We start from the raw sequence: 21,874 nt of genomic DNA, 5'->3' as shown, positions 1-21,874 counted from the left end.
GATAAAAATCAGAATTTTATTTCTTGCCAATGATTATTATAAATGCTGCTGATTCTGATGAGAATTCCTCCTCGTTAGTTAAAGGAATGCAATTACAACTCTGTAAGGGATAATAACTAACCTGTACTTTATTTTACCTCTACTCTTTAAAGGAACCAAAGTCTTGTAAAGCATTTCAAGAAAGAGTGAATGATTTAGCAGGTCATGTGGCAACACCTAGGTTTACACTCTCTACCAGTAGACAGTTTTATTACAGGGTCTTGTATGCTCATTCAGTAACCTTGCATAAGTGCTGAAGTATTTACTTATAAGTTATCCAGCATTAGATAAAACATTTACAACAGATTATGCCACACTGATGCTTTTCTACTAATGTTTTTATATTATTTAAAATCACATCCAACTAACTACAAAGTCTTTACAGGATGATCTTCAGCACTTTAGTTAGGACAGTGCAAGAATATGTCAAGCAGGGACAGTGCTGGATAAAACATTCAAGAAGTGTTTCTAGAGATTTAGTAAGTATACATATATTTATTAATCTACTTATGTTTATGTACATATATATAAATATATGCATCTACATACACAAAATTTAAGAGTAACCAGCTGCATTTGTCTCACACATATATAGCAATTGTCAAAGACAAAGTATGAAGATAATTAGTCTTGTAGGCTGTTTTTAGGAAGATTTCAGGACACTAAAGAAAATCTTAGTACCTCTAAAACCCCTTACACAGTTATTACATAAAATACAACAAGACCATACACAAGTATTACACAAACATTTAAAAAACAAAACAAGATGAGCAGTACAGGATGGAAAAATTCTCTTTCAGTTCAGTTTCAGTAACTATGGACTCACTGCCAAAGTCAACAGTTTTGATTTTGGACATCTTCACACAAACTGTTTACACTCTTCCAACAGTTATTCTGGCAGCGTAGGATGTGTGAAATTTCACTAGATTCCTAAACACAGGTATTTTAAGAAAGTGTTTACCCTTATACAATTCTATCCAAACATTATGAGTTTGTGCTTTAACATGTGAATTGAATTCATAAATTTCTTTCTTGCCAAAGTCTATGTCTTCTTAAACACATTTCATTAAATTTTCAAGTTAACAAGTTTCTAAGTCTATAACATGTCACCAGTGCTGTATAAACAGTCTTTAGAAAGCTCAACCAAAGTAATTAAACACTTCTGTAACAGGTAAACACCAGGTTTTACATCAGGTACTGAAATATAAGAGCAAAAAATCATGCACTTCGTAGAGAATTTTTTTTAACACATGTATGTTTTCACTACCTAAAGAACATGAAAACTATTTAATATAAAAATTCAAATCGTGACTGTAAGCTGAAATACAACACAAACTTTCCTGTGTGATCGTTATATTGAAAAGTATGACAAAACCACATGCATTAAGTTTTGGTTCTGTTGCAAGATGTGATACGTTTTTACCTAATTTGACACTCCTGTCTGAAAAGATCTCACAGAATTAATGCAGTTATACACAGACCATCTCAAAAGAAGAAAAGGAATGAATTCATCAGCCTACTTCCCAGAAGTTCTCGCAGATTTGCCTCATTTTGTAGATCTTGGCTTTATTTTCATTTGTACCTACAGAAGTCAATAGGTACACTGAAGTGAAATAATTACTGGTCTCAAAAGTCTTGCAGTTTGACAGCTTATCTATGAGTTGATTTCTAGGGAGACCTCTAATTCCTTTGGACCCAATGCTTTTACCAATTACCCCCAAGCAACCTGAAAATCAGGGCTTTCATCACTCATACGAGAAACTGCAAAATCAATACACAAAGGTATGACATAATGAAGTATCAAATCACTTGCTTCAACAGTGTGCCTTTGTGAAAATGAGATGCCTGCCCATATTCACATGCCTCTTCGTGTTATTTTTGCTAGCTGCTCCTCCAGGGTGCTATCTACCATTCTGTAAACAAGAATACTACATGTTTGCACAATTATTAATGTATTTAGTGACTGCTGTTTGTTAATTTAAGGATGCACACCACACTTTCAAGTGCTGCTTGCTGGTCCTTTCCAAGCACCATATGGACTCTACAAGAGAAGACTGAGAAAAAGTTTTTAAGGTTCCTACTTCTTCCTTTCTTGTACACCTGAAGGCAATGTAAAATTTGTAATACATAGAGAATCATTCAGCTCTAATTAACCACATACAATACAACAACACCAGCTCAGAGTAGTCAGTTTTGCTGTTACTGTAAGTGCTGGGGCTCAGTCAATTGGATCCTTTGTTTCTAATATGAAAGATTAAATGTATAATTTTAAAATAATGCTAGAGAAAAGTATATTAAGCCAAAAAGTGCTACCCTCTCAATAATCTGCTGAGAAATAGCTATTTATGTTGCATGGAGTTCTGTTTTAGTCACAACAGTCTTAACTCAAAAAACAATGAATAAAGATACGGGTTTATTTTGTGTTTTTCTTTTCCTGTTTTAAAAATGCTTACTATGGGAAATATTTCTCATTTTATAGATTCCAGATTTAAGAAAGTAGAATACCCCACCCGCAATAACCCATGCTTGATATATTGCTTTCCTTTGGTAGGATAATTTTATTCATAAAACAAAAAAGAACTCATCCTTTTATCAGATGCTGAAAAAGAGCACTTGTATACTTGATTTAGATATGGAAGAGTAAATCCTCTTACCCTAAAACTAGAAAACGACTAAACAATGAACTGTTTTATCCATTTGAATTGGGTACTTACTCTTCAAATTGTTTCATGCTATGCTGTTTCAAAGATACGACTATTTTGGAGCAAATTGTGATGTGCAATATGGAATTCAGGAGTATTCCCCCATGCATGAAATGAAGTAAGGGTAAGTAATAAAACAAACATTTCTAGAAAAGGTAATTATTTTATGTTAGACTTGTTATTAGTTTCTAAATCCTAAGATGATGCTCAATGATTTGTAAACATTCCATCTTAAAAATTATGATAAAAATCCCACAAAATCTGCAAAGTCAAGATTTTGAAAATGCCACGATCAGGGAAGCCAAGAGTCTTTTCTCAGTCTCTTTTACTTCTCTCCAAAATTAAAGAGAACAAACAGCATTCTTCACCTAGTCAAGGGTAGAAAAAAACACAATAGCTAGCGCTTGGAAAGGAAAAGCATACATAACTGTACGAAGCAGGTGGCAATTGGAATCCTGAAGCTGTCATATACAATCTTAAAACTTCACTTTCTTAGCAAATACTATGGGAATTAAAAATGTAAAGTACAAGTTAAATAGATCAAAAATAGATGAGAGAGGATCAAAAACAGATGACGAAGAAACCATAAGTATTTTAGAAAGCTAACTGCTACGTATACAATTTATTTAGGACAATTACTCATCAGAATTGAGACAATTTATCTAAAGAGAAAGATGGACCAATACTTCAGTTTAGTGTGTTTTCACACATACTAAATCCTTCTCTTTCATTCAAATCTATGACCTTCATATGTCTTTCAATATTCAGCTACTGTTTTTAGGCTGTCCACTCAGTAAAGGTAACAAACATCCAACGTGTGACCAATCACAGGTAAATGACCTCCAACAATTCATCCTGACAGATGTAAAAACTTAAAAGTAGATTTGCAAATCATATTTGAGTAGACAGTCGTTTGTGAGCAGCACCTGAGATTAAATTTTATTAAATGCTTCACTGTAATTCATTTACACAGCTCTGAAACTGAGATTGAAGGCAACGTTCAGCACAGTAAAAAAGTAAACTCAAGCTGGCTGTAGATTAAAGTTGAACATCAACAAATACAAAGAATACTCTGCAAACATAAAAACGTTTCTTCACTAAGATTAGGAAAAGAAAAGAAATAACTGTTGTGTCCAAGCATGCCAGCTCATTCATCAGTATAAATTCTCTTACACTTTCTGCTGGGGCTGCTTCTCCCATTACAGCCAAAAGCATCCACCTGATACTCAATGAACCACAGCTGTCTCCCTCGAATTGCTACCACCCAAACCTCCCTGTTTGCCCTTGCCTGAACAGCCAGAGACAAACTGAACTACCAGTCATCTTGTATAGGAGTAACAGAACCTGGATGGAGAATTAATTGACCTGTGTTGGTAGGTTTTGTGGCATATGTCTGATTACCACATCCAGTTTAACTGAAGAGCTCAAAGTGCAACTAAAAGCAGCATGCAGCCCAACTATTGAGGCCTCTTACAGTAATGGCACTCAATACAAGAGGAATCAGCCTGCTGTTTTGTGGTTAGGATTCACTGAAGCCAAGAGCAAACAGAGTATGTTTGGTTTCCTCTTGCTAGGTTCAGCATTGCCAAAACAGAAAAAGATAAAGGAAAGAATGACCATACAATCAGTAATACTTAGAGTTGCATTTGATGCATGATGTCTGGGCAGACTGGAATCACAGAATTTGAGTGTTGCTCCAGATAATGTGATATGTTTGGGGACATTGTTAAATGCCTATTTGTTCACTAAATAAAAAGTATTTAGTCGTCTTCAAACAGACTGATGAAATTCTTTTGAGCTTTTTTGCACCTTACACTGCAAGCTTTTTTTTACTTCAATATTCCTGTTCATGTACTGAAATACCAAAGTAATTCCATATGATTCACAATGCCAACTAACAGTCAGAAAGGATTCTTTGTGTCTAGATCTTATCATGTAAAATTGCAAGAACATCTAAAATTGTAATTTGTTCAAGAGTGCAATACCAAAACAAGAGAAAACAACTACATCCCTCAACCTCAGAGTTTGATAGAGCTTGATCTCATAGAGCAGATTTAGTTGCTGACACATTTCAGGTGCTCTTTCTTCCCCTCACCATATCTACAGCAACACAGCTGCATTCCAGGCAGGAATGTTCCTACAGGTTGCTTGTGCTGTTCCAGTATCATTTTTAGAGAGACATTGGAGTTTAACTTGTTGGCTTGCTTGCTCTTTATAGTTTATAGCAGGTGTTTTTATCCCTCTATCTCCCATGGAGACTGAATTAAGATCGAAGCCTTTTTATAGCCTACAGAAAAGTACCTCTACTGTGTTTTATGGTTACAGAGCCCCAGATAAATCTGAGTTGGCATAGTCTGTCCCCTGTTGATAATGTTTATCCATTAGACTCCTCCCTCTACATCTATTTTGATCTTTATTTTTCCTCCTTTTCATTCGTTTTTACTTTTTCTCCCTCTGCTCATGATCACATTTTTCCAGTTTCCCTTAAGCAGAAAGAAAAACTAATATCTAAGTGTAATTTTTAAATTCATGATATTCAGTGAGATATCCAATGTGGCAAGACTCGTTTTTTCATCTTTTCTAATTAGATTCAAATGCTTATCTATTTTTTAGGTATTCTGAAGTAAAACATTTTCTTCAGTCATGTAAAAATTGATATTTATTTTAAAATCTCTAAAAACATTGCTTTGGTTATAAAACACTGAAGAACACAACATCATTTGAGGCTTAAAAACCCACCAGAAATTTCATTATCCTAAACCTTCATTAAGTGGTGCTGAATGCCCGTCATCTCACCAAGCTTGCTAGTGACAAAATTTAAAATTTTGGTGATTCTTTCTTACATATGAAATTAAAGCCACATCAATCATATTTTCCTAAGAAGTAACAGTAATTTGTATTTGCCAGCCTATTTGGTTGAGTTTACTCAGGATAGCTGTTCATGCAAATACACATTTATAAATTACACAGACTGAGGAAAAGCTACCAAAACAATCAGAATTGTTTAGCAACAATACTATATTTAAAAAATAAATAAATCGTAAAATGTACATGGTAAATTATAATGCTGTAATTTAAACCTGGCCTTAAAATCTCCAGTGAAACTGTTTAATATCAAAATCCATCCCCGCAATGTTAGAATTCAGCAAATTCTAAAGGCCAGACTGCAGCAAAGGACAAGTTTTATTGGCTACTCTCTAACACGAACCATCCAGAGGCTGAAGACCATCTTCATTCAAAGGCCTTTTTATCATCTATATGGAATAAAAAGAAAATATATAACCACTACAGGAAAGAATGCTGTATATGTTAAAACCTAGGGAAGGTGCTTGCACCTTCGAGAAGATGCCTGGAAGCTTCATATACACACAGCTACTGCAGGCTGTGGCACAAGCTGCCAGATAGACTGCTAAGGCAGGGTTGGGTCAGTCTCCAGCAGAGCAGGAGGGGGTACCCCAAGGCACCAATATCTCCTCGCTCTGCTTTTTCATGGGATCTCCATGAAAAACAGTGAAATACGAGTTTACACCTACACAACTCAAGAAAGAAAATAATCTCCTGTCTAAAGTGACAGGGCATAAAAATAGTGTCAAGAGAATGCAAACATTATCAGAGACAGAATCTGTGTGTCAACTGATGTGAAATATTACACGGAAGTGCTTTTGAATCTTTTCAAGTGCAGCTGAAATATATCATTTAATAACTTTAATATTTTAATTTCTTAGAGGCTACTGTATCAGTTTTGTTAAATTCCTTCACCTTCAGAGCTAGCCTGGTTGTGTCAAAAAAAAAATCTAGAAAATAACCTTACAATATTCAGACTTCCAATTTTTGCCATTTTAAAATCGCACAAATTTCAAAGGATGAGAAGTCTGTTTTAGCCAACCAACTCTCATCCTACTGCACGCATAATATACTGAAATATATACACTGGCTCTATTTCTATGTATGCTTGCTATACACACAGAAAATGTATGTTGCTGTTACTATATGTTCTTAGAAACAGAAGGATGAAGTGGACGCCTACTTCAAAAATGCAGATAAGCACATTTATGCACAAGAGATTATCCATTCCATCTTGAACTTTCAGAAGCGTCAGTGAGAACTTGATTTTCCACAGTATAATAAACACTCTTTTACACAGAACTTGTAGCCATCACTTGGCCAAACGTCACACACTTGAACCTAATCAGAGAGATGGCAAACCACACAGTGCTGTAAACACATTAGGGAGTTAAAGCAGCATTTTGTCAAATCCGGAGAACTAAACATGTAGTTGCGAAAGGGAAGATGACACCTTTCATATCTGGTGTGAACTCTGATATCCAAAAGCAATAGACAATTGTATAGATCTCCAAATTGTCTTTTTAGGAAACAAGCTGAAAAATACACTCTAGAACTACAAATACATTCAGATGGAAGAAAGGGGCTCCAATGAGAACAGCGAGTGATAATGAATTCAAGAGGACAAAATGATTAACCAAGGTAAATATATATATATTAAAAAAAAAAAAAAAAAAAAGATACATGTGAGAATAGCAAAGCTCTGTGATTGAAGCAGTAGATATTTCCATTTTCAATAACGTAACATTCTGGAAATCAAACCTTGCAAGAAACACACAGCTTGTGATTCAGGTATCACATATTTAACATTGTAATAGGAATAAAAGTTCTTCATTCTTCATTCAGATTTTGTTTTCAAAAATGAACTCAACTGTCAGTTGGTCATTAACTGTGACCCTATGGTGTCACTATTCACTTTTTAGTAAGCTGAAATTCTTTCTTCATTCAGAAATAGTTGGCCCTCAATTTTTAATGTTTTATTTTTATGAGCAATGGAAGGAATTAAGCAGGAGTTCAGGATAGGGCTCTGTCAGGTACCCTCGCTACAGTGCAATTAGTAGCTCGGCTTTGCATAGATTAGGGCAATGATATTTCTGAGTTGTGCCAAATTTCACACAGACATTCTCAGAGTTCATCTCTGCTAAAGTGTCAGCAGGAATGCCATTGAGAATTTGTAAACTTGCTTTCTACACTCTTAGCAGGGCCAGAAAATCCTGTAAAAGAAAGGAAATCCCATGCAAAGGACAGGAATTGCTCCATTTTAGAAGAAGTGAATTGCTCACTCTGTATAGTGATGTTTTGATACATTATATCTCAAAGGAAAGATGTTTACATTACAAAAAATACATGGGAAAGACTGCAGGGAAACTGCAACCCAGACAATTTGATGGGAGGAAGGAGTAATCTGACCTCTGATGACAGTGGTATGGCAAAACCCTCACCACAACTGTTGCCCTGTTGGAGTTCTGGAGCTTCCCTGATCTTCCACAGCCTGCATTCCAGGTCACTCTTTTACAGCAATAGAGTTGCTCAGTATTACTGTAGTAGTACGTTACAGAATAGTTTTCAATAAAAACAGATAGAGACGTGAATAGAGAACTACTAGATGCCACAGAGATCTGCACTCAACTCTTTCTCTTGCCCTGGTATGATGTCTCCTGCCTAAGATGTTAAATAACCAACAGAAAGAAACTGAAAACCGACAGGTCAGTATGTACTGTCATAAATGCTGTTTTAACCACAAGTTTTCCGCCTAGATCAACAAGAAACCCACTTTCTGGATTTCAATAATAAAAAGAAACTAAATTCAACAAGACATATAATGCACAATCGTTATATTTGTTAATTGTAATTAATTCACTAATTATTCACTAATTGTACCATCTACTGAAGTGATTCCATCATTATTTCTTAATTTCTCGCTACAAAGAAATTATCTTTGTTGTCTGTACAGAAAAATGAAAAATTATACAAGTTACTTTAGGCAGAGAAAGTCTACATGCCTTAAGAAAACAACAATAAGGCCATCAGGAATATACCTGAAGAAGCAGTCTTTGTCCATCAGTCTGCATGGACAAAAATTCTAGATGTCTAGTCTGCATCACATTACATGACACATACATTTTCTTTTAGTCTTCAGATATCAGATTTTTAGATAAAAGGACAAGTATAAACACAACTTTTTTTGGAATAAAAATTTTAGTTAGAAGAATGATATAGAAACTTATTTGCCAGTAATATTATTTCCAGCTTTCCATGCTACTTCACCCTCAAAGTACTCCTCTAGCAAAGAGGCAAGCTGTGACCCATAGTAGAAGGAACATCACTCCCCAGAGACAATGCTCAGGAGCTTTCTTGCATATTTAAGGAGCTTTGCTCTCTAACAGTTGAAGCTGTTGCCAGACCAATTCCATCCTTATTCACCTCTGTCTGTCTCTTGAAGACACCATTGTGAAGCAGTGAATCTTACAGGAGACAAGACTAACTCTACCAGGTAACATAATTCAGCGGAAGGAAGATAAATTTCTTGAAGCATCTTCTTTCTCAAACACACCTACTCTTGGGCCAGTCACAAGCTGGTGATTGATCATTCACTTTCTCTTTGAACTGCAGAGCATGGGAACATGAGAAATAATTATGAAGATAGGACAGATATTTCTCATGATTAATTCACATTAAGACCACCTTAATGAATGAGATAAACACAGTAACTAATATCCATTAAATGAGATGTTAGGCATTAGATTTATTTCATCTTAGCAGATAAGATTGCATACTGAACAGAAAAAAAACACCCGCTTGAACTGCAGGTTGCAGTTATAAGTGCTGTATTACCAACCAGCTCAAAAGTAAATTTTTGAGAGAAGGATTTTTCTCAAGACATTTTAGTCCACGGTTCACATACACACCCAATATACTCCTACAAGTGCATCTGGATACCAAACTTAGACTCGTCTATGGTTAGAAACGGGGTCATCATTCAGCTCTTACACACTTTTTGAATCAGCTGTACCAGAGCAGAGACCACATTCTGCAGATTTTTTTCATCCTGATCTGAAAGGTTTTCAAAACACATTTGCTTCAAAGGGCTTCCTTTAAAAGAGGCCTTCTTAGCTTTTTGGCTTTTCTTACTATTAAGGTTCTGTGTCCAGGTTTATATCATTCCTGAAAGCACTCCCTAAGATAGTTCATTCTTTGCTCCTTTTTACCAAAATTCTTCAAATAAAGATTTATCACAAAATTATCTAAAATCTGTCCTCACCAAATAATTCTTCTCATGGTAGTTTTATCCTCAGCTAGCTTAGATTGCATTTAAAACTTACACTTCTTTTCCACATACCACTCTTTTCATGTGGTCATCTTAGAAAATTGTATTTGGACTTATCACATCCTAAGATGGAAAAAAGAAATCTGGAGACTTGTTTTGGATTCTCAATGCTATTGCATTTGGAAACATTTCAAAAAGATCTTGACAAAGAGAAAAAAAAGAAGTCCTGTAGAGAAGCATTGAAGAAGTTAATTTAATTACATTAAAGGAAAACCAACTGGTAAGACTCTGGCAAAAATATTTCCATTTGATTTGGGCCACCTTTGCATTTGGGTTTGCACCATTAACAAGAAGTGAGCATGAAAGACAAAACACTGGGCAGATATCAACCCAGAGATCAATTGAACTGGACAGGAAATTCTAACCTGCCTGGTCTAAATCATGAATAAAATAATTGAAGTGAAAAATATTTCTCCAAGTTATGCATTTATAGAGATGTGTCCATGTATATTCCCCCACAGTGACTATTAACAGAAAAAAAAAAAGTTAACTCTGGATGAAAACATCACAATTCTCTTTAATTTCAACAAGAATTTTACTTTCACTGAAAGCTGAATAAAGAACCAAATCTATTTCCAACATTTTCATTGTTCTCACCCTTCAGTTTTTAACCGTGCAAAGGGAATATATGTAATATTAATGGTTCAGTGTTGCTCCAATTTTTATGGAGGTCTTATTGAAAAATGCCTTTGGCTGATTATGTGCAATGGCTTGGAAGTACTCAGTGATCTGTTATGTCTACAGATACCAAGATGCCTCACCTTTTGCTCTTTTGCATTGGAAAAAAATCTCCATTATTGACACTGTTATTAAAATGCCATTACTAATATTTTATTACTAAAACGTGATTACGATATCCACTAACAACTACAAAACAGTAAAAGGTGGTAGTAGCCATGTACATCTTTGAAATCCCGACCGTCAACGATACAAAAATCATTCAGCAGTGTTAACTGGACTCTTATGCATGATGAACCACTATAATTTTAGGGAACTGTACAACTTTATTAATGAATGGTTATGTGATATATGCCAGAAAACTGACAGGATGCTCTGCAGGAAATCTTTTCAATGATCATTTCTCTAGTTCTTGACTGGAATTTTAAATTACACAACCTTCACATTACATTTCACAGTTTTCTATATGTAATTATCACAGAATGGCAGCTATACTGTAGTTAATGCTAACTGTTGTTTTCTGTTTAAAGGTCAAGTTATTCCAAAATCCATATTGTTAGTGAAATTGTCTTGAAAAATTTGCTGTGCCTACTTAGCATGCAGAACAGTGGTCTAAATTATGATTATTTGAGGAAAAGGCTTCTGAAAAAAACTCTTCTATAAATAAAGGATAAATAAGGTTCCTCCAAAATATCTAAATGTTAACAAAATTGCATGATTTTTCTCATTTGTGTATGTGTTACTCAACCTATAGCCCTTGCCATCTGCAAACTGATTGCAGTTGCTAAGGATTCATTTTAGCTAGTACATGTCTCTTCAGAGAAGAAATTTTAGAAAATGTTAATAAAGATAATAATGAACTAAATTGGCATGCCTAAAGGAATTAGATGTACAGATGTATGAAGATTCCCCCAGCTTGATATTTTGCACCAGTGTACCATCAAAAACGACTGAAAGACTTAGGGTGAGATGCTGTGATTATTTAAGCTGAATTACATGCACTCTGCTTTTGGAATTCAAGATGTGCAAGTGAGCATGCTGCTGAAGGCTCATTTGGAAATTTTGCCTGGGGATAAAAATACACTGGGAATATTTAAAAGATATTCAAACCCAAGTGTTAATTCAGAAATACTGTTAAGGAAATTACCACTGATCAGCTAGAGGGAAGACAAAAGATAAGGGTGCACTAATGTTTTCAGTACGGAAAATAATCAAATCAAATGAAAGAAAACTTTTGGGTCAAGGAATTCTTGATGCACAATCCCTCCCAAGGAACTCAAGACTTTTTTTTTTTTTTTTTTTTTTTGTACAGAACTAGAAATACAGAGAAACTTAAATTCTGCAAGGAAACAGAAGAGTGCTTGCAAAGTGCTACTAACAACGTAGAGAAGGAGACTGTAAGGAACGCAGTGGGGACACAGCAATTAATGGCTAAGAGCAGGGGAATCAGCAGTCAAGGAGAGAAAGGCTGACACCTTTCTGGATGCAGAAAAGGGATGGATGGGCAGAGAAGGCATCTCAGCCCAGACATGGGAGAATGGGGTGTCTGCTGCACTGAGCAAACCCTTTTCCTCATGCAAGACCTGTCAGGAATGTGCACAGTGCTTCCTTCATTCCTGCCTTGCAAGGATTGAAGAATGGCAAAATTGCTACTAACTGAGCTTAACAGATGGGTCTGAACCTCTCTCATTGTTTCAGGTTGCATTAATCTCATATTGGGTTCTCATTTAGCTGAGAAAATGTCACTGAAACAAATGAACCAGAGCAGGCTAAAATACTATCAACAGATGTAGAGAAACTCTTCTGCATATTGCAGTTACAGAGGCAAACAGTCGGCATTCTTACTTCTCTACTCCTTGCAGCCCCTTCAAAACTAATCAAAAATACTGCTGGTTGAGTTGGGAATAAAATTGCCTAATATCAGCAGACCATTGGAAGAGAGAAATGGGTCATCATTTTTGGAAGGGAGAAGAGGCAGAGAAGTGCAAGCAGCCAGGGAATGTGGATGGCAGCAAGGCTGACTTGCAAACGGGTACGGATGGGCACTGCCTTGGAGACAGGAACGACTTTGCTTCTATCCATAGACCTCTCAGAAACCTGCCTGCTTGGAATGCCCATTTTAAGGACTCTCCACACAGAACAGCAAAGGACCTAACAGGGAGTTGGTGCAGTCCTACATGGAATAGAGCAGATGAACATCACATTCCACCTGTGCACTCAGACCACCCTCTGGAGATCACTGCTGCAGGTTGGTTATGGAGGTGCAGCCACCCTAACACATCTTTACACATTCAGCACCAGAAGGAGCACACCTCTTAGCAGTTCCCCTGGCATCTCTCCTCAGAGCTAAGCAGCAGTTCCCTGCTCGTCCCCACTCCCCAGGGACAGCCTGAAGCCACAGCTCTCAGGCAATCCTATGACATGAGAGCACGGAATGGCACGTTGTGATTCACCACAACACACTCACTCAGAGGCTGGCTAGATACTGTCTGACAACACATTTTGCTCCAAATGCATAAATTCAATGCGACGTGATTTCCCTTTATACACAATGTTGGCCAAAGAGGCTTTTCCATTTTCATTAAGCAGATAAAAGGTTTAAACTCTATAAATGCGGCTGACATTAAAGTTTTAATAAAAATATATTTCACATTCTTTTTCTTAGACTGACCTGGTCTGTGGTATATTATTTACATAACCTCTGCAATATCTATTTCAGAGCTGACAAGACAGCTCTCTCCACAACTGCAGGCTGCCCTGCCTGTCACCATGATGGGTAAACAGTGTCACCTTTTCAGGGCCCAATGAATTATAGAGAAGCAGTAAAGTGCACCATCCATCACAATGGCACTGAGTAGGTTTTTGAAGTAGATTTCAGATATCACAAATGCTGTTTAGACTGTTACCAGAAAGCACAAATTGGACAGCTCATATACAACGGCCATATAATGAATGGACATGACAGGTCGTCAAAGAAAATGAGTCCTGCTATTCTACAAATAACCTTGTCAACATGCAGGTAGAGCTATAGCTCTGCTTCTAGACAGACTGCAATGAACTAATGGTTTTATTTGTTTGAACTTCCAGCACACTAAATACACAAATGAGATACAATGGAGCAGCAGCATTCAAGCAATGTTAGCAATTCAACCTGATTACGTGACATATAATAGAAGCTCTCTACTAAAGATGTGTCACATTTGAAAGAAAATTATTCAGATTATGAGTGGCTGTAACTAGAATATCCTTTCACAGGAAAACCCTCATGATTTAGCAATCACAACCAACTGCAATACACAATTTATAGTTCTACTGCAAGCAATCAACTCACTCTCTGATTGCCAAACCCAGCAACAGCCACCACTTATTATTTCTCAAAGTTTTTTCTACCCCATTATCTTAAATAGCGTAGATCATTCCATAGGATTGAAAGTTAGAAAGGTTAGATTGCTACCAATTTCTCCATAGCCTAAACAAGTGGGGAAATTTCCCTTTTAGGCAAAATTTGATTTAAAAGCATTCAGGATAGACTTTCATAAGAAAACAGAAAACATCTGAAGTTCTGTGAGAGTGTCAAGTATCTCAAAGCGCTGACTGTGGAATTACACACAGTGAGCCATCCTTTGGCTCAAACACAAGCTTTGATAGGTTTTGTCAAAGCCAAGGCACACTCTTATAGATGAGTACATAGGCAGTGTACTTAGACCTCATTTCTTCAGAATTCAATTATGGAGAAAAGTGTCCTGAAATATAACCCAAAGTGGTACATGTGTTTCTGGTAATAACATCAAAGATTTTCCCTGGTACATTCGATTTCCTTTAATCTGATGAATTTGTTAGCAACACATTTATTTTCATGAAGGAAATCTCAAAGGCCACAACTGTACTTTTACCTCATTACACTTACTCTTATTAGGTTATGAGAAAATATATTATGTATTGAGTTTCTAAGTGACAAATGTGGTAAGCCAAGTCTGTTCATTAGTATTTTTTGTCTACAGTACTTGTCTACAGAAAAGCTGAAGAGTATAGGGTGCAAGACTTCTCTTGGTTTAATTCATTTCACTTCGTAACATCAAAAACTTCAATATGAAGTTACAGTTCTTTAGGAGTTTTACTGATACAATCCCAGGACATAATGAGTGTGAAACTAAACCTGGAAAACAGGCATATAAGGTATATTAAAATAAATAAATAAAACAAGAGATGGACAGAAGTCTTCTCCCAAAGGAGACAATCCTTTGGAATAAAAACTTTTGATGCTTTCTAGAAAGAGAATTTCAAGCAGGATGAGAAACTGATGGATCTGAAATTCTACCAGCCCTCGGATTTCTCAATGTCCAAATTTCAAAATGATGCTCATAGTAAGATGGGCTACTGGGCATATGATGGAACTGCCATCACTTTGACTCAGAAGGTTTCCACAATACATTACGTGTAACGAATAAACACGATGCACAGTGTCTAAAACAAAATACACAATGGTTGCATTTTATTACTCGAAATTCAGTAACTGCTATGCTATAAATATATATTTTAAATATAAATAGAACAAAGGTATTTTGGAAGAGGTATCTCCCAAACTCAATGTCTGTTCTTACACATACACTACTAACACCATTCTGTCATGAGAATGAACTTATAAACAGTAAAAGAAAGAAAAGCAAAGTTCCCTGCATCACTAGAGGTAAATGTACGATATTTTAAAAAGGAAAAAGACAAAAGTACAATAGCTATGCAGTTAGCAGTAAAATTTACATTGAAATTTTCACGTTTCAGAAATATATATTGAGATTTATACTAAGTAAGAGGAAAGTAAACAAATGATGACCACTCTGTATAGCCCAAACAGATCTGAAAAGCAAATATATGAAGGCAGCCAGTGAACAGGATAGAATGAGGTAATTCAAGATCTTATTTTACTCAGCAAGTAACTAATCCCAGCTGGCAGCATATTTTTTGTCTGACAAAACTTCCTAACGAAAGAAGATAAAAATATGAACTGTGATCTTCAAGGCAAAACAGAGCAGATGCATCAATGGATTTGCCACAGAAGAAACTATGCAGGACCTATGACAATAACTCAGGAACTCCAGGAATTGAACTAGTACTCCAGCAGATCTCACTGCAGAGAAACTCAGCTTAACCTTCCTACTGACATGCCTCAAACCAGTAGCACTTATGTATCGGACTGCTGTAGGGGTGTGGTCTCGATGATCTCTAGAGGTCCCTTCCAGCCCCTACGATTCTGCGATTGTGTGATCAACAAAGATCAGATAAAGCCCGCAGGCTTTTTGCACCCAAGCAACAGATGACAATACATTAACTCAGATACTTATTTAAAAAATAAGTAATAATTAAAAAAAAAAAAATCACATCAAGTCCTCAGGTCTGACTAATTTTTAACATTTGACTTCAGATTTGAGCCACATCATATTTCAACAGCATATATTGGATTATCTTAAGGCTGGGCAATTCACCATGCTTACTTTTTCCAGCCAAGTTCAATGGAAACTGGTGTTTTGTAACTATTCCAACACAAATGACAGAGACAAATAGACACATTACCTCAAGAGTTCCTTTGGCAGAGTAAGCCGCATATGAGTACAGGAGGTCTTGGCTAAGAAGTGTTTTGGTCACTTTGCTGCACTGCTGTCCATCAGGATAAAAACATTCACCACTGTTTTTCAGAGTTATTGTGTTTGAAGAAGAGCCTGGTAGGTCGAGCAAAACAGAGTAATTTACCAGCCGGACATCTTCAAGGCCATGAGAAGTCCACTGAAGCAAAATTTTCATTGCAGCGTCTACATCATCTTCTCTAGGGGATTGTAACAAATCTCTGGAGAAAAACAAGCAAGCAATTTAAGATCTCTTCCCACCGAGACCTGCACGATCTATAATATTCTCTGAATGAAACATGGGATTTATGAAAGATCATTAAATACAGATTTAAAAAATGATATCATACTTCACTGTCTTCCCAAATAATTCTTACCAGTTACAAGGCAAAAGCAAACACTTTCTTAAAAAGAAAAAATATATAGAAAAGCTATATAAGAAACACTACATTGAAATGCAAAGAATAAGTAGAAATTATGACAGCAACTGTTTCAAAATTCATTTCTATAGAGCTGACCAAGTTTCTGATAAAGCATCAACTTAACCAAACACACAAAGGAAATGAACACAATCTGAAGCAATATTTCAGGAACTTTAGGAAGTGGTGCTGAAAATTAATAATATGTTTGTCTTAAATTCATCAAGTAAAGCAAATTTTCTAAGCAGAATAGCATTGTTTCCCCAAATACTGTTTTAGTTGTAGGAAGGTGTTCGTCATCCCTACTACCTACATTGAAGGATTGCTTCAGCCAACAGCTTGGCAAGCGTATGACTCAAGCTTGAAAATCATTTTGGCAGTTTTGGCCAGATGGACCCAACAGGGACTTCAGGTGAGCTTGTTTGGGCTTATATCACTGGGTTCGTATTACTGTTCGACACCTGCCACCAGGCAGGCTATAGAATAAAAATGGTGACAGCACAGAAGGGCCACCTTCTTCCCAGCAAATGCCAGAAGATCACAGGTGTAGAGAACACATTTTAAGGATAACTTTACAGAATATAGTTTTGTAGATACATAGTTATGTAAGAAAAGTAGGTCACAAGTAAAAAGCAGCATTATTCAAATAGTATAAAAGCAGTACAAAGAAACGCAGGGAATATTTTTTGAGTTTGAGGATTTTCTCATTTATGCAGTAGGTCTGAAGATGTCAAGACCGAGACATAAGACTAGGGATAACAGAAGTATTAACTTTAAAGCACAGAAATACCAACATTGCCTGAAACTCTTGCTCACAAATTTCACAGGAAGGCCAGTTTTCAAGATAGTTAGATGCTTCGCAGTCTTTAGTAGATCCTTGAAAATGATCTTGCAGTGATCTTGCACACATCAGAAGCAAAGGCTGAATAACGTGTAGCAACCTTAAAACCATTCCTTCAGGCAATAGATACTTGAGAATTGCACCAATTACACATCTGCATTTTTGGGCATCCCTGGGCAAGCCAGGAGCTGCAGGCAGGCAGGGCATCAAATGTCCAGAGACAGCCGCCATGGAATGTGTAGGATTTACTGCCGTTCCAGAGACTTCCTTCCCTACCCAACAAAATTCACAGCTCAACAGGCCTTTACAAAAGAACATTAGAGTAAAATTGAAGTTGAATAAGCATGCCAATATAAAATGGATTTTTTTTTTTTTTAAAGGCTCTTTTGAAAGATTTATATTGTAACACAGCCTGCATCACAGTAACAAGGTTAGCAGCATCCAAAGTTCAAAATCTTTACAAGAATGCTGGACTTATGTTAAAACTTCAGAGATCCTGTCAGAAGGAATAGCTGTCAAAGGTTATTCTCACAGTGTTAATCTTTTTCAATTATCTAAAATAAGTCTTCAAGCAACCTACACAAAATGGAGAAGGTAATTCAATTTGTAATATATATTGTAAGGTTTCAATTTCATCTCCTGTGCCTGCCATTGTAATGTCATAAACTTGGGCACAGCAGAGATATAGAAAGTTGTTTGATTAACACTGCCATTAACAGAACATCCACGTTTCCCATGATGTGGGAAATGGAAATATTAATAGAATAAATGCCCATGTGAAACTTATCCCAGGCCAATAAGGTCAGGACACAGTGCAAGAAGAAGGACTCAGTTTCAATAAAAGTAATTAAACATTAAAAAAAAGACAAAGATACAGTAATCAAATTTCTCCTTTAATAATAGAAGTTACTTTCTACTTCATAACAGAATAAGTGTGTCTTTGAAACTTTTGTGACAACACATCTGATTAGGTTAAAGAAATGAGCATACTGACTACTTACTCCATAATTTCATTATAGCATATTAAAATCAAATTGCAAATTATGAGAAAACCTTACATTAAAATAAATCAGCACATATTAGGCTGCTTTCATAACCAGAAACACAATGCCAAAGCTTTTACTTTTTTAGATTTCTTACAATGACTGACCTGCACTTATCCTTGATATAATTTTCTGACTGCACAGACTTCAATTCACAAGTATTTTAACCAATTATTTTTTGTCACATGCTAGTTGGCTAACAAGTATAACCATACAAAAAAAAATTCTGACAGCCCCATCCCAGCTGTTAAAAAAAACTGCTTCGTTTCACATGTACTACTGCAGTCACTCTACATGTCCCATAATGTACTTCTAACAGCTGCCAGAGCATTAAGATTCATAGCAGTAAGACTTACACTGTGGAAATGAACTGCGGATGATCGTGCTTCTCACTTCTGCACTCAGCAGCATACTCAGTAGGAATCAATAGCAATGCAATTGCCAATTTCCATTTACATTATGACCTCTAATAACCTCTGCCAAATTTTTGTATTCCCTTACATTAAAACAACCTATTCAGCTACTTGTCCAGCTTCAGTCAATGTGAATACCACAAACATAATGGTCACATCTTGAGTTGCTGTAAATCTGCATAATTTATTGAAGTGGAGCCACCAACAATGTAGGATTTGGTCTCAAGTTAGAATCAATATTAATAAGTATAACAATAACAGTCAAAATATTACTGAGCCTTAATCTGATGCTCTCAAAGGGATTTACAAAAATTAATTTTGTTTGCTTTCTAATATAGATCAGATGTGACTCAAATACTGAACTAACACAGATCAAAATACACTCGTTTCCATGCACACTCTGCTCCATCTCAAATACTTTCCATTTGTGAACTGAAAAAAGTGAACATAACTGGACTTAAAACTCTGAAAAGATGCACCATTTTACCTACAACAAAGTTTTCCCACATGGATATGGTGAAAAGACCAAGGTAATGTTTCTGAAGACACACTCATAGACTTCCTTTGTAAGATCAAGATTTAAGAGATGATTATAAGACATAAAGGAACGAACATATGTGCATGCACACAAAATAAAATAAAGAAATTTCATTTTAAAATTGGCAACCACAGGAAACACAGAGTTGAAGCAGCTTAGTGGAAAGTCATTTGTTAGCCACAAAATCATTTCTTTGGACACAGCTCCCTAAAAGAAAAGGAAAGAAGGAAAGAAGGTAATGCAGAAAGGCCAGCTGCTTGCTGCTGCTGCTGCTTAATAGTAGAACACTGCAAAATACTCTTCAAAAGGTACTGAGAACTTACAACAGGCACTCTAAGGAATCAAAAGATGAAATAACATAACAGCAACACAATTCCTTACCAGGTAATGGTATTAAACAGTTACAAACAAATGAAACAACCACAGAACCAAATCTGAAACTGCAATAGTTCTATGGATTTAATTTTGAATATCCAGGGACAGAATTCTCTCTCAAGTGTGAATAGCTTTGTGTTTTTCTTTCATTTTCTTTGAAGATTTAATGTCTATAATGAAATGAGAGGGGAAACTGGCCAGTGTTTGCTGCCGTACAAAAATTAATAACCTGAGTTCCATTTCTGCACAGTTAGAAATACATCCAATTTTTATTTTCTCAATTTTTAATGCTTAATTTTTACTTTTTTGTCTCCACAAATTCACAGAAATCAGTGTTTAAATAGCTAGTGAAAAAATATATACAATTTTGGAATTTTCAGCTGGGTAGCTCTTCCCAAAGTTTGGAGGTCACAACAAATTTGCCAGACAGCATTTTTAATTAACCACATTAAAGTGTTATGTAGGCCAATATACTGTTTACAATGGTAGTTGGTGGCAGATAATTAAAAACAAATGTAAGAAACACGATATGGGATTATTATATTTATAGACTTCCGTGCACGTGTCTTTTTTCTACCCACAAATGTGGTCCATGCAGAGTTTTCAAGATGTTTACACATGCTCAGGAGTGCAGAACTCATTTCAGTCCAGCATGAGCTGAGACACTGCTACTTTGGAAGTGCTGGACAAGCGAGCGCTCAGCACTCACACCCACTGACTGCTCAGCATATGCACAAGCTTTTTTCACAGTAGCAGGTAGCGTATCTATTTGTATCCATCATATTTACATTTCCACAGAGCACTGTAAATGCTTCCAGGAAATACCACCTGCCCAAGCCACATCTGCCTGCATTTTAATTACACATTCCTGTTAATTAGGGTGCTCAGCTGGCTGGTCTCCTGCCTGCCCACTCAGATTTCCTACCATCTGAACTGACTGCCCCACATCTGCAGATTCCAAAAGAAACAATGGAAGTACAACAGAGGAAAAGTTTTAACCTACTGATAAATACATTTCAGAGAAACATTCTGATGAAGTTTGCAGCACAAATGCATTGCAAAGCTATGGTTAAGCACAAGTCAGCCTCGACGTGACCAGATGCTCTTCCTTCCACACACCCATTCCTGGCTCAGCAGGCCAAGCCCCACAGCAGGCACCGCTCTGGAAGACGGCAATGGGTCCTCATGGTGAGCAGGGCTTACTGCCAGTCCCACCCTGTGCCACCGTGCTGCCTGGCAGGTATTTATGTGCAGCTCATCCAGATGCAGCGATGGATGCTTGCTGTCTGAGTCAGAGGAAATCAGACATGTTCATTCATAGGTAACTATGTATTGCTTTTGCTATCAAAGCATTTACAGCTCTATGTTATCGTGTCTGTGAATGCTACATAGTACCTACAATAAAGACATCAAGCTATTAACATAAAGCAGTATGATTAACAACAGTCTTCACCTTCTGCAGAGACGGAGTAAAAGTAATACACAAAACCATAAAAAAATACATAATATCAGATGATAGAACACCATCTCTAGATTTGGTTATGCAGCTCCATAGCAGAAAAATGGTTTTGATTTATTATTTTGAAATCACGTGCACCATGGAGAACTTAAGTTTTCCGTTCACCAAATAAAGTGCACAAAAGCAGGTGCAAAAGTACTTTTCAACAACTTTATTTTGTCTAGGTCCACCTAGCTATTAGACTTTCCCAGAGGAACCCAAGGATATGCACCCTCTCCTACCACGTTATAATTACATGCACAACAGCCATAGGCCAAACCTCTCATTTTCCTGTGGAATTCTTTTTTACAGGATTGAAGAACAGACTCAGATCTCGGCCCATGCTGGCTTCCAAGCATGGCTATTTTGTACATTGTTTTGTTCACTGCAGGACTACTAAGCATACTGGTACTCCCCGCTGCATCAGACAGTCAAATCCCTTTTATATGTTTTAAATAAAAGCCACCAGGATCGTTCAAATCTCACTTGCCAACATCAGGATGCAAGCCAAACCCGCGTTCCAGACAGATGGGGAAAGG

At 36.5% G+C, this 21,874-nt stretch overlaps 1 protein-coding gene across 14 annotated transcripts in view; it reads right to left on the bottom strand.

Annotated features, from left to right (window-relative positions):
• The window catches only part of NAALADL2 (N-acetylated alpha-linked acidic dipeptidase like 2), a 411,612-nt gene that overhangs the window by 154,699 nt on the left and 235,039 nt on the right, over nt 1-21,874 (bottom strand). For all 14 annotated transcript variants that reach the window (XR_016469794.1, XR_016469793.1, XR_016469789.1 and 11 more), the window contains one exon: nt 16,159-16,429. Coding sequence is in view for 3 of the 14 variants with exons in the window: in XM_090147729.1 (XP_090003855.1) it covers nt 16,159-16,429 (271 nt within the window). In the remaining 11 variants the exon portion in view is untranslated. The remainder of the gene's footprint in view (nt 1-16,158; nt 16,430-21,874) is intronic.

The sequence above is a fragment of the Phasianus colchicus genome, chromosome 10 (assembly GCF_987193195.1).
Source record: "Phasianus colchicus chromosome 10, bPhaCol1.hap1.1, whole genome shotgun sequence".
Taxonomy (NCBI): Eukaryota; Metazoa; Chordata; class Aves; order Galliformes; family Phasianidae; genus Phasianus; species Phasianus colchicus.
Note: the sequence above shows the minus strand (reverse complement) of the source record. Positions and strands in the feature narration are given on the sequence as shown.